The sequence below is a fragment of the Podarcis gaigeae genome, assembly GCF_964106915.1.
Source record: "Podarcis gaigeae genome assembly, chromosome: 1".
NCBI classification, from domain to species: Eukaryota; Metazoa; Chordata; class Lepidosauria; order Squamata; family Lacertidae; genus Podarcis; species Podarcis gaigeae.
In genome coordinates, this window is record NC_139678.1 from 112,823,877 (window position 1) to 112,837,127 (window position 13,251).

Consider the following 13,251-nt stretch of genomic DNA (forward strand, 5'->3'; position numbering starts at 1 on the left):
ACAATAAAGAACTGAAAAGAGCCTTTCCTTTCCCAACGAGAAGCCCCAGCTTGGCCTCGGAGTTAAAAGGCAATCTCTCAAGACTGAAGACCTTGAGAAGCTCTAATGGCCTTCACAATCTGTACTGCACACGTAACTTGAACATTTAAATTAAAAATTGGTTTCTCATGATACTTTACCCATGAGAGAGGCAATATGTAAACATTTGATTTACAGATAGGCATTTCTTTCTGCTCTTCATAGAAATTGCAAAGCCTGCTTATAGGAAATGAGATAGATTAAAGATGCATAACCTTATTATAAATTGCAAACACTGCTGTCTTCTTAAAGCTACATACGGTTCAATAGAAGAGATAAATGTTTGGCTAGCTAACACCCAGTTCATAAACACAATTACATGGAAGGAAGCTCAATTGATTTCATTGAGCTTAGATCAGAATTCTGCTCTAGTGTATTTAATCAGGAAATCAAGTATTTAGGGTTGTTGCAATGATTGAAAATCAGTTAAGTTTCCAGGAACCTGCATTTGTGATATGAAGATTTAGCAACGTTAAAAAGAATAATAGTGTGGGTCATCTTTTTGTCAGCCATGCTGTAAAAAATAACCTTTTTAAAAAAAAATGAGGATAGAAATTGACTTTTAAACTATATTAATTTTGCAGGAATATTTGGAAAGGATTTTCAAATACAACAAGAAATGAAAAGTTAGCATTTTCTCCACTTTAACAGCATGTTTTTAAAAAATGAGCTTTGAGTTTATAATAAACAGAAAGGGCAGAATCTCTTTTTAGATTGGGAAAAAGAGCAATTGTTTCAAAATATTTGGATCCTAGATTTAAATGTGCTTAATTTTGAGCTCAGCAATGTGACAGCATTTTTATTCAACTATTTCAGTACTAAAAAATAGAATAAAGGCAAACATTAACCCTACCGCCCAAACATGAGTACCACTACTCTTTTAGTGTAGGAAGTAGAAAAGTACAGAATCATACAGATTAAAATCGGATAATGTATTAGTAATTGATCATAAAATATTAAAGACACTTAAAAGTGTCAAGTCGAAAAACTAAAGTGAAGACGAAAACCCATATTCCAATCCAAATAGTTTACATGTGAAATACAAAAGTTGTTAAGAAAATGATTATTGACAAAGATAGAGTAGCTTAAAACAGACTTCACTTGGCAACTTCAGTAAAGATACTAAAATTTCCGGAGGCCACCTAGTACTTCCCGTGTTTCAATAATAGTTCTGAGTAGCATCCATGTCTATGAACATGGTTTAGAAAACAGCAAAACATGTAGCTCAGGAGTGATGAACTTGTTGCCTTCTAAATGTTGGCCTGTAACTCCCATCATCTCTGAACGTTGACAATGCAGGCTAATGGGGGTCAGAAATTTTTGAGCTATTTTTATGGCAACCAAAATGGGTTGCCATATGTTTGGATTTCCCTGGTCGTTTCAGCATTTTATGCCCAGACACTGCTTCGAACTGCTGTATTCTGGCTATGTCCAGGAAATTCTGGACATATGGCAACCCTACCCTAGGGTCTCTGGGTGGTGGTGTAGATGAGCAAAACTTGGTATCTAGAACCAGTGACGCTGTTTTATTCACTACTGGAGAACATAAAAGCTCTTTTGGAGAGACACAATGAGACCGTGAAGAATTAAAGAGACACATTGCACAGAAAGCCGCTGTTTGAAACCCATGTAGGCATGTGCAATTAGTCGCGTGGTGCTTGGGAACCCGGCCAGGGAGCCCAATAAATTGCTTACATTCATCGCCATCATAATGTCAGCCTGAAGGATTGTTTATGTAGGTGTCGTCCTCCTCAGTGCAATGAAAGCCATTTTTAAAGCCAGTTTGAGTAGGTTTGCTTCAGTGATGGTTGTTGCATGTGGCAGGAAGCTGCAAAAAACACCAACCCTATACTATATCCCCATATAGTATGGGGAAATCATGCTATTTCCTATGTACATTGACAACTTCTGGATCTATGCATCAACCAAATTACCGGTACACTCGTGGCTATGTTAAATAGGCAGGAGCACGGAGTCATAACTGTGGTGACAGTGAGCTGCTATGGACATGGGTATCGCTGTGGTCTAAACCACTGAGCCTCTTGGGCTTGCCAATCAGAAGGTTGGTGGTTCAAATCCCCATGACAGGGTGAGCTTCCATTGCTCTGGCCTAGCTAGCAGTTGAAAAGCACACCAGTGCAAGTAGGTAAATAGGTACCACTGCGGTGGGAAGGTAAATGGCGTTTCTGTGCACTCTGGCTTCCATGACGGTGTTCTGTTGTGCCAGAAGCGGTTTAGTCGTGCTGGCCACAAGACCCGGAAAGCTGTCTGTGGACAAACGCTGGCTCCTTCAGCCTGAAAAGCGAGATGAACACTGCAACTCCATACTTGGATTGGACTGGACGTAACCATTCCAAGGGTCCTTTACCTTTACCTTTTATGTAGCTTTTGAAATGGTAGCAACAAACCAGGAAGAGTCTGTTCCACTGACACCGAACATTAATCTATAGGTAAATAAGAACAGAAGAATAGCTTTGCTGGATCAGATCAAAGGTCCATCTAACCCAGACGTGTTCTCACACTAGCTATCTAGATACCTACAGGAAGCTTTTAAGCAAGACATTAGCCCAATAGCTCCCTTCAGCAGTAAATTCCTTGAATCCAGCCTTTTCTTTACATCAGGTATGGGGAACATTTGCCCCCACAGATGATTACTGAACTAAAACTCCCATAATCTCTGGTCTGAAAGAGTGTCTCCACCCCCATCATTCAGCCCAGACACTGAGATCCAGCTCTGAAGGCCTTCTGGTGGTTCCCTCATTGTGAGAGGTGAGCTTACCGGAAACCAGGCAAAGGGCCTTTTTGGTAGTGGCGCCTACCCTGTGGAACACCCTCCCAGCAGATGTCAAACAGCTATGCGATTTTTAAAAGACATGTGAAGGCAGTCCTGGGAAATTTTTAGTGTGTGATATTGTGCCCCCCCCCCCATTTTTTGTTGGGAGCCACCCAGAGTAGCTGAGGCAACCAGGCTAGAGCCAGTGTGGTGTAGTGGTTAAGAGCGGTAGACTCATAATCTGGTGAACCAGGTTCGCTTCCCCGCTCCTCCACATGCAGCTGCTGGGTGACCTTGGGCTAGTCACACTTCTTTGAAGTCTCTCAGCCCCATTCACCTCACAGAGTGTTTGTTGTGGGGGGAGGAAGGGAAAGGAGAATGTTAGCCGCTTTGAGACTCCTTTGGGTAGCGATAAAGTGGGATATCAAATCCAAACTCTTCTTCTCTTCTTAGATGGGCAGTGTTATAGCAAAAAGTCACTTTTTTTGCAGGGGTCAGGAGGGGTTAACAGATTTGTTGCGCAAGAGCTCTGGATCAACTTCAGTTGCACAACCTGAATGACTGGACATGGCTTGTGTGTCTCTTGTAATGTAAAGGAACATTCATACATGACACACACACACCCCCACCTATCACCTGAGGTGGTTCAGTCCATTATACCAGCTCAGGGTTCTAATATCTCATTTTGCTGCATGTATAAACCAGGATTAATATGCAAGCTGAATTCTTCTCTCAAATGCCTATGTAAGGATCTATTCACATAACTCTCCCAGCCCAGCCAGAAGACTCCAGTGTCTCAAAACCAATGAAAATAATGAGTTCAAACACTTGTAGGCAAAATAAATATTTTATTGGCATAACAGCCCCTTTTAATATGAAAGCCCTTATGTCCATTCCAAATGCACTTTTATAGTTTTACTAGTTTTGATTATGTATTCAACACAATCTTGATTTTATTAGTTGAAAACATATTTAAAAAACAAAAAACAAAACCACAGAAACATAAGGAATCCCAGTGGCAATAATCCAGACATTATTAAACCTTGACTGTCTAGCATCCCATTGACAAAAAAAAACATGTAAAAGAAACCCCAAACCCTGCCAACATACAATTTCATCTGTTCTGATACATGCCATTTTCCCTGGGCCATAGTAAAACTTCAGAAAAAGGGGAACAATTCCTTCCAATTCCCCCACAACAACAGCATTATCCACTTAGAAAAACCCTCTAGTGTTTTATAGACTTGTTTTATTAAAAGGAGAAAAAGGCTGCCTCCTGATACCGTTGAGAAGTCATTAATATATATTAAGGATTTTTAAAACAATACAAAGCACACCCCCAAGGAGAAAGATTAAAGAAGCAGAAATTTTTATTTATTTTTAAAAGGTCTCTACTGCTCTTGGTGTAAGCATTCTTAGTAGTTTTACCTAAGTTCATTTAGCTCTCTAAACTCTTTGCAAACAACAGCTTCTCCCAAGAGTTACAGCATTTTAAAACAACAACAACAACACAACAGGTTACTCTCCTCTTTTGAAGTGGCACTTGGTAACAGCAGTGAAAATAGTTACGATAGTTGTTTCAAGCTCTCAGAGTGAATCAGTTATTGCACAGTTAAATACCTCACAGAGGTCAGTGGGTTTTTACATATATATAAAATAACAATGACAATCCTAGGCTATTTATAACTGGGGTAGATCAAGGAAGTCTTCAAGTTTTATGAGGAACACCTCTACACAGAAATAATTATAATTATAATAATAGCAAGACACTATGCACAAACGAACCGTAGGAATGTACAAATAAATATTAAGGCTTGGAAGATGGTTCATGGGCAGTAGTAAGATGTAGAGTGTCCCAGTCGTAGCAGAGGGAGCTGAAGTGGAACCTTAAGCAGCACAAAACTACGGACTGTATACAGTAGCCTTCACTTCTGTCCTCCTGAGTGCAGGCAGACACGCCCATCTAGCCTTCCAAAAGGAGAATTCCACAGTGTCCTTGGACCACATGCCAACCTGTTGTTATGGGGGGGGGAGAGTTATTGTATGATTGTCATTTCAAATCAAAAACAAATATATTTATTCAGTGAAAGCAGCGACATGCATCTCAACACCCGGGACTCACAACTTGTAAAAATAACATACAGTGGTACCTTGGGTTAAATACTTGATTCGTTTTGGAGGTCCGTACTTAACCTGAAACTGTTCTTAACCTGAAGCACCACTTTAGCTAATGGGGCCTCCTGCTGCTGCCGTGCCACCGGAGCACAATTTCTGTTCTCATCCTGAAGCAAAGTTCTTAACCTGAAGCACTATTTCTGGGTTAGCGGAGTCTGTAACCTGAAGTGTATGTAACCTGAAGCGTATGTAACCCGAGGTACTACTGCATAGAATAAGAGAACAAGAAGAACAGACGTTTAAAGAAGATTGGAAAACGTCTATATGGGATATAATTGTGTACAGCTGAAAACACTGGCAGCATTAAGATAAATTCAACAGTGTAAATAAGTTTCGATGGGTGCAATAATGGGATACTGAATGGTATAGTTTTTGTAAAACATGCAGGGATTTATGATATGTAAAATGAACTATGGAAAGAGAAGAAGGGAAGTCATTGATATTTTAAGGATGTAAAATGAGTATTTGAAATTGTAAAACAGAAAATGTAAGAAAAATTATATATATTATATATAACACACACATCTCAACACCCCAGGGCTAATGGTTTGGAATCCACCCACTGGTGGGCAAGTCTTGTTGCTAGAGTCAACTTTGAGAAAGTCGATGCAGTAGTGCAATTCTGTAATAAAGGTAAAGGTACCCCTGCCCGTACGGGCCAGTCGTGTCCGACTCTAGGGTTACGCGCTCATCTCGTTTAAGAGGCCGAGAGCCAGCACTGTCTGAAGACACTTCCGGGTCACGTGGCCAGCGTGACAAAGCTGCTCTGGCAAGCCAGCACCAGTGCAGCACACAGAAACGCCGTTTGCCTTCCCGCTATAAAGCGGTACCTATTTATCTACTTGCACTTTGACATGCTTTCGAACTGCTAGGTGGGCAGGAGCTGGGACCGAACAAAGGGAGCTCACCCTGCCACGGGGATTTGAACCGCCGACCATACGATCGGCAAGTCCTAGGCACTGAGGTTTTACCCACAGCGCCACCCGCGTCCCCAATTCTGTAATACTCAGACCCTAATCTTAATGGCATTTTTTTCTGATGTAATTTGCATGGTATTTCCCCACCCTCCTCTAGCACTTACTGGCATGCAGCAACACTGAAATATTTACCTGTAGTACCGATTCACGGCTGCGTTTCTTGCTTAGCGTTAGCAGATCTGCTAGGGGAAGAGACAGCTGCTAACAGTCCACTTACAATTTCCCGTCTGATTTCACCGACGATAGACTCTTTGATCTGAAAATAAGACATTTCAGGTTTGCCTACATTTACCATACTTCCACTATGTTTGTAGCTCACTGAAGCCTAAGCACAACTGCATAGGTTGGGCCAATCCCATTCATTCTTTCCTTGTGGGATTGGGGAAATGTGGCAGCAGGCAGTTTTCCAGGGTTATATTGCCAACAAAGGTTTGTATAGTTAAAGCTATGGTTTTGCCAGTGGTGATGTATGGAAGTGAGAGCTGGACCATAAAGAAGGCTGATCGCCGAAGAATTGATGCTTTTGAATTCTGGTGCTGGAGGAGACTCTTGAGAGTCCCAAGGACTGCAAGAAGATCAAACCTATCCATTCTTAAGGAAATCGGCCCTGAGTGCTCACTGGAAGGACAGATCCTGAAGCTGAGGCTCCAATATTTTGGCCACCTCATGAGAAGAGAAGATTCCCTGGAAAAGACCCTGATGTTGGGAAAGATGGAGGGCACAAGGAGAAGGGGATGACAGAGGATGAGATGGTTGGACGGTGTTCTCGAAGCTAACAGCATGAGTTTGACCAAACTGCGGGAGGCAGTGGAAGACACCAGTGCCCGGCGTTCTCTGGTCCATGGGGTCACGAAGAGTCGGAAATGACTAAACGACTAAACAACAACAACAAATCCACAACACCATACATTTGAAGCATATGGCTTTCCCCCAACTTATCCTGGGAACTGTAGTTTAAGGATGCTGGGAACTGTAGCTCTGTGAGGGGGTAAACTACAGTTTCCAGGTTTATTAGTGGAGAAGCCATGTGCTTTATTAAATGCATGGAGTGGATGTGTCCTAAGTTCTGTACTGTGCTTTTAATCCTACAAGAATATTGTTGGAGGTCAACACTGAAGGAGCGGGGTCAATGCTGAGAAACAGACCCACGAGTTCATGGTGCAGAATAACCTAGGAGCCAAAGATGAGGAATAAATTGGCAGATACCTAAACCAGGATGACCATTGTTGTCCAAAAACTCAGTTCGAACACAAAGCCTTTTATCGTCCTTCCTGTCTGAGGACCCAATGGGCAGCAAGGGGCAGGAGGGGTGTGGTTGGAGAACGAGCCAGTCTAGTGCTTATTTAATGTCCAGGAAATTGCTCCAAACTGCAGCCCTGGTGGTTGACCACAAGGAGCAGCGCTGTGCAGAGAACCAAGGGTTCTGCGTTCCAGTGCTGGTGGGATTGCCACTTAAGGGACGAATGCTATTCACCCAGGAACACAAAGCCTATAAATAAATTGGGTGCATTCCGAAATGAAGTGACAAAGGCTTCCCAAATTAGCGGAGCTAATGGATGAGCAAGCAAGAGAAAGGATCCATCTGTGTGGAAAGGAACAGGCAACGTGTGTTCTATTCCTGGCTTTGCTACAGCCAGGCTTCCTGTGTGACCTTGGGCAGGATGCTGTCTCTGTGTCCAAGTTTCCTCACTGCAGTAAGGGATGTTTGCAAAGAATCCAACTTTGCATCTAGAAAGTGGCACACAAGAAAGAATACCAATGGACCTGCAATCAGTCTGATTTTTAAAAATGTTTTACAGCTAAGTGTAAGACCTGCCACTCTTTCTAGAGAAGCTTCTTCAAAACAGAGGGTGATGTCCAATGATTTCAATGGGTCTATGCTGAGAATGATGAATGTTGGCTATCACTCGAAGGTGCCTTGAAATGGTCACATTATTTTCCCCTCTCCAAGGCACTCGTGTGACTTTGCAAAAGTGCACCGGTGTCTTGAAAAGGTAAAATGGAAAGTATCAAGAAGCAGACGATTCAAATCAAGTATTCCTGAAACAATTTGATTCAAGATACTATTCCCCAATAACCTGATTTCTTTTAAGTAGAGAACACTAGCTCCATTCTTATTTTATTTTGCATTTTGCATTTATATTCCCTAAATAAGAAAGCAATCTGCATTTTCTTCGAAGCAAGAGAGAACAAAGTTAAGTTTCTTGGCATTTTTGTAGTTTTCTTCTGTGGGAGTATAGAGAAAAGGATAGCGGGTTCCTTTTCATTCCAGTAAAAAGATACAGGTCAAAAGCTCACACACATTACAGTCTATTCTGGCATGCTCTGGAACACTGAATACTGTTTATGCTGTTTTCTCCTACAAGCCAAGATAATTCATGTATACAGAGGGAGAGGAATTGTTCAGAATGCCATGAGTTTAACATTTGTGAAGAAATATCAAGAATGCATATTAATGAATTTCCCTGCAATGGATTCATTCTGCTTTGGGAAGCAAACAATGCAAGGCAGATACTTTTGGTATTTATGAGATGCAAAGGGATATACTAAACAAAGCGGGTGCCAGCATTAAACAAACCCACTCTGTAACAAACACACAATGTGTGATTTGGCAAACTTCTGTGTTTAAGGGACTAGCGACACAATGGGACTTACTTCTGGGGAAACATGAGAAGAATTGAATAACCCTTATGGCATTTGTCCTTAGACCATAACAGCACCAGACTTTCTCCAAAGCCCAGCATTGAATATGAGACTCTCAGGGAAAGATCACATCCTCTGTATGTAGGAGGTCTCAGTTCAACCCCTGACATCTCTTGATAGTGTTGGGAAAGATCTGAACTAAGGCTGGGCCAAAAGAAGAAAGAAAGCTTTCCAACTGCTGCAAACAGCAACCTGATGGCTTCCCTCAAAGAATCTTGGAAACTATAGTTTGTTAAGGTTGCCAAGAGGTGTTAGGAGATCCCTATTACCCTCACAGAGTTACAGTTCCCTATTTCCTGGGAAGAGGGATTGATCATTAAACTACCCTGGGGATTGGAGTTCGGTGAGGTCAATCGAATCTTCTTAACCACATTAAGAAGAAAACATTGAGATCAAACGCTCCTGTCAAAAAAATGCTAGCCAGCCTGCTGCTCACCTCTCGTATGACTTGCTGCAGTTCATCATTCTCCACACTTCTGTGAATTTCTTCAACTGCAGGCACAAGAGGGATCTTTTCAAGTTTCTGCTCCATCTCCGATCTGGACGTTGTGTGTCCCTCAGAGCTTTCAGGTGGCTGCCCTGTTCCTGCTCTTGCCGGTGGAGAGGGCATCAAGGCCACACACGCTCGGTAGATTTTTTTGCTTTGGGGCTTGGCCTTCCCCATCATCTCAGATGAGTGTGCACTGTCTTTTCTGCTGGCTTGGCTGGAACAGACTGAAGAGGAGTCAGAATGTCCGTGATCAAAGGCACATTCTGAGCCGTCGGCCGGTGGAATCTCCATTCCAAGTTCTCCCAGACCCAACCTCAGCTCAGACTTCAGAAATGACTGCTCTCGAATGAGTTCAGAGACCTACGGAATTACGGGAGGTGGGGGAGGAAGACAAGACAACTGCTTTACTCACTGTCTTGTGAGACAGGCAAAACCACAAATGTATGCTGGAACAGGAGCACAAAAATTCCGCCTCATCCTTGGGCTACAAACCATGCCTTCAACCCTACTGGAACGCACTGCATCTCAGAATAGCCAAAGGCCTAGCATGAATTTGACAGCATCCCCAATATCTCATATGTTCTGTACATACATTTATTCCAATCCATTCCATTCATGTATCACTGCCAATGAAACATCTCAATGTGACTGGAAAATACCACTGCCTTCACTTCCAGCCTTTGTCTGGGTTACTTACCGGCTCCATCACATTCAGTGAAGAAGGGCACGACAAGTTATCAGTGCTTCTGCTCCCATACATGCCCTGGAAGAAAAAGAAAACACAGAAATTAGGGGTTGTTAACATTTTCGGGAGCTCTCAAAACTGCTTCGTGGCCTGTGCCACACCACCAACTTTCTGAGAAAACAAGGTCCCAGAGAGCCTTTTATGCTACCTCTGCATTTATGATTCCAGGACATAGTAAGGAAGAAAAATATTTAAAGAGCCGTAAGAGTTTAAAGTTGATGGACCCTGTTAGTCAGGACTCAGAGACAACCAAACGAAATCAGTGGACTTAAGTAGCTTAAGTTCATCAATTTCAGTGGATCTATTTGGCACAACTTACTTGGTTCTTATTCTTAATCCCCCCCCCCCCCAAAAAAAACCATGTTTCCTTTCCCTCCTCAGACCCATCCCTGGGTCTTCTAAACCTTTGGAATCTCCAAAGAAAAGCAACATGAATCTGCAGAGGTCACCATTTGGTTATCGGGTAACCTGTAGTCAACTGAGCTATTCTGTCTAGAACTCCCCCCCTCAGATGGGGGGAAAGGGACAGAGTGTGGATATGCTACATGCTCTTTAGTTTAGTTTCTTCTGACCCCTCAATCAAACGTAATAGCTCCGTTCATATGATTAAATTCTTGACACACATGCAGCCCCTTTGTTTCCCCTTCACATGAGTGGACACAAGAAACCATTGTTTGTCATTTGGGGTGGCTTCCATATCTAGGCTTCTTTGGAAGCCATGAATCCCAGTTCTCCACTCACATGTAACAGAAAGCTGCAGTCAGCTGTAGCTTCCTGGTTTGTTTCCTTGCTGAGACAAAGGGAGGAGGGAAGGAGATGTAACAGCTCAGAAATATCCTAGCTTATTAAGCCAGGATTGGGCCACTGTCAATATAAGCCTCTATCATTTTCTATCTCAGGTTTGTTCATATGAAGAATGCCAGAGAGATCAAGGGGCTGGAAGGTTGATCTGGATCATTAGTCGATTGTTGAATTGGATCATTAGTGACATCTGGGCTACACCACCCTAAAATACATGGGGAAATGCTTCCAGAGCAAGTTGTGAGCCTAGGGGAGAACACAGGCCATGTTTTATGCCTGTTTGTATTGACAGAGCAACGCAACCCCCAACTTCTTCTTGGCCTACAAATCCAAGCCCAGTTGCCTGTCTCTTAGTTTTTTAACAATAAAGGAGTACAGTGGTACCTCGGGTTAAGTACTTAATTCGTTCTGGAGGTCCATTCTTAACCTGAAACTGTTCTTAACCTGAAGCACCACTTTAGCTAATGGGGCCTCCTGCTGCTGCCGCGCCGCCAGAGTACGATTTCTGTTCTCATCCTGAAGCAAAGTTCTTAACCTGAAGCACTATTTCTGGGTTAACAGAGTCTGTAACCTGAAGCGTATGTAACCTGAAGCGTATGTAACCCGAGGTACCACTGTACAAATACCACAGGACAGACTCAACCATTCTGCTGAATGTGCATGTCCTCACCATTCTGAGGCTGTGGGCTACAGGCCATCAATCTGGGCTTCCCTCTTCCCACTGACTTGAAAATTTGCTTAGCATGTCTAATATTGAATTCCATTAGCCTCTGGAACATGGATCCACATGAAAAAACACTGTGCCCCAAAACAAAAATGCTTAATGCAGCTGTTCTAATGTTTGGTGGCATAACAAAGTTCTGGGTGTTGGGGGAATAACTCGCCCCATAGAAGCACCCAGTGCTTCTACATCCCTTGCAGAGATATATCTGCACAGACGGACTGTGACAAAAGACATACCATGGGTGTTTGTTGCCTGTAAGGTGAAGACACGTGAATATTCCTAAGCTGCTCTTCGAGAGTAAGAAGGCGCTCCTCTAACTGCATTTCTAATTCCTGAAGCTCCATGCGGACAGATTTCCTCAGGGTCTGGAGCTGATCAGCTTCATATCTAAATCAGAAACAAACAAAATGGAATGGGGAATATACAATCCTGTTGGTAGAGCACAAATAGGCATATCATCCAAAGCAGTGGAGGGAATGATAACATATCAGTTCAGTGTTATGCAGATAAATGCACTTTCACATGAAAATATATAGCAACCAAGAAAAGGGAACAGAGGAAGGAGGGAAAGAAGGAATGTGTGCATTCCACAGGAGTACATGGGGCTTTACTTTTGGTTTTGCAAACTAATGAGGAAAATCCACTGGAGATGAAATTAGTAAAAAAACCAAACTAATCCCTTAGGGCGGGGAACAAGACTTCCAGAGCTTAACTAGTATGTATTTAGCAAATCTGTAAATTAAATGCTATATATAGGTTTGGATGTGGTCCAGGTATTTATTGGGAGCAGCGTGTTATATAAGCAAGGGAGAGAGCTGGTCATGCAGATGCCGTAATACATGCATGGGAGAGTGAAGCAACCCTTTTCTTTCCTTACAGAATCTACAGTGAAAACGAAACGGGATTTCAGTGGAACTGGGCTGGCTTGAAGGGCTACCATGCACGTAGCAGACATCAGACAAGAAACTCATGAGCAGAGCCTTAGGCTAGACCTGGGAAGACACACACTCAAATCTTCACTCACTTATGACTGACCTTGAGCTCAGTCACTATTTCTCAAGCAAACCTTTACCACAAGCATATTGAAAAACTAAGATGGGGTGGGGAGAAGAAACTCAGGGCACATTTATCTCTTTAGGAGGATGGCAGATATGTCTGTCTGTCTGTCTGTCTGAGTAATAAAATGAGTATCTTCAGAAACAAATAGTTCTACAGAACCTCGCCACAAGGTGGCTATAAGAGTGACATCTGGAGGGAAATCCTGAGACCACCCCAGTGTGGTGAAGTGGTCTGAGTGTTGGACTAAGGTAAAAATAAAATAAAAGGGAAAGGACCCCCGGACAGGTAAGTCCAGTCAAAGGTGGCTATGAGGTGCAGCACTCATCTCACTTTCAGGCCAAGGGATACAGCGTTTGTCCGCACACAGCTTTCTGGGTCATGTGACCAGCATGACTAAACTGCTTCTGGTGCAACAGAACACCATGACAGAATCCAGAGTGCATGGAAACACCATTTACCTTCCCGCCACAGCGGTACCTATTAATCTACTTGCACTGGTGTGCTTTTGAACTGCTAGGTTGGCAAAAGCTGGGAAGGAGCAACGGGAGCTCACCCTGTCACAGGGATTCAAATCACCAACTTTCCAATCACCAAGCCCAAGAGGCTCAGACCACAGCAGCACCCACACCCCATAGTGTTGGACTAGGACCTGAGAAACCAAGGTCTAAATCCCGACTCAGTCATTAAGTTCATTGGGTGATCTTGGGCCAGCCACAGTCTTGAAGT

The 13,251-nt window shown here is 42.9% G+C and overlaps 1 protein-coding gene across 9 annotated transcripts in view; it reads right to left on the bottom strand.

The window, feature by feature from the left end:
- Positions 1-3,682: 3,682 nt before the first annotated feature.
- ITPRID2 (ITPR interacting domain containing 2) overlaps positions 3,683-13,251 on the bottom strand; it is a 67,927-nt gene continuing 58,358 nt past the window's right edge. For 8 of the 9 annotated variants that reach the window (XR_014556565.1, XM_083704602.1, XM_083704598.1 and 5 more), the window contains 5 exons: positions 11,703-11,853; positions 9,894-9,959; positions 9,143-9,556; positions 6,136-6,259; positions 3,683-4,864 (listed from right to left, as the gene is read on the bottom strand). Coding sequence is in view for 7 of the 9 variants with exons in the window: in XM_083704602.1 (XP_083560728.1) it covers positions 6,149-6,259; positions 9,143-9,556; positions 9,894-9,959; positions 11,703-11,853 (742 nt within the window). In the remaining 2 variants the exon portion in view is untranslated. Of the gene's footprint in view, positions 4,865-6,135; positions 6,260-9,142; positions 9,557-9,893; positions 9,960-11,702; positions 11,854-13,251 lie in introns of those variants that run through there. The other variant, XR_014556566.1, reaches the window with a different exon arrangement.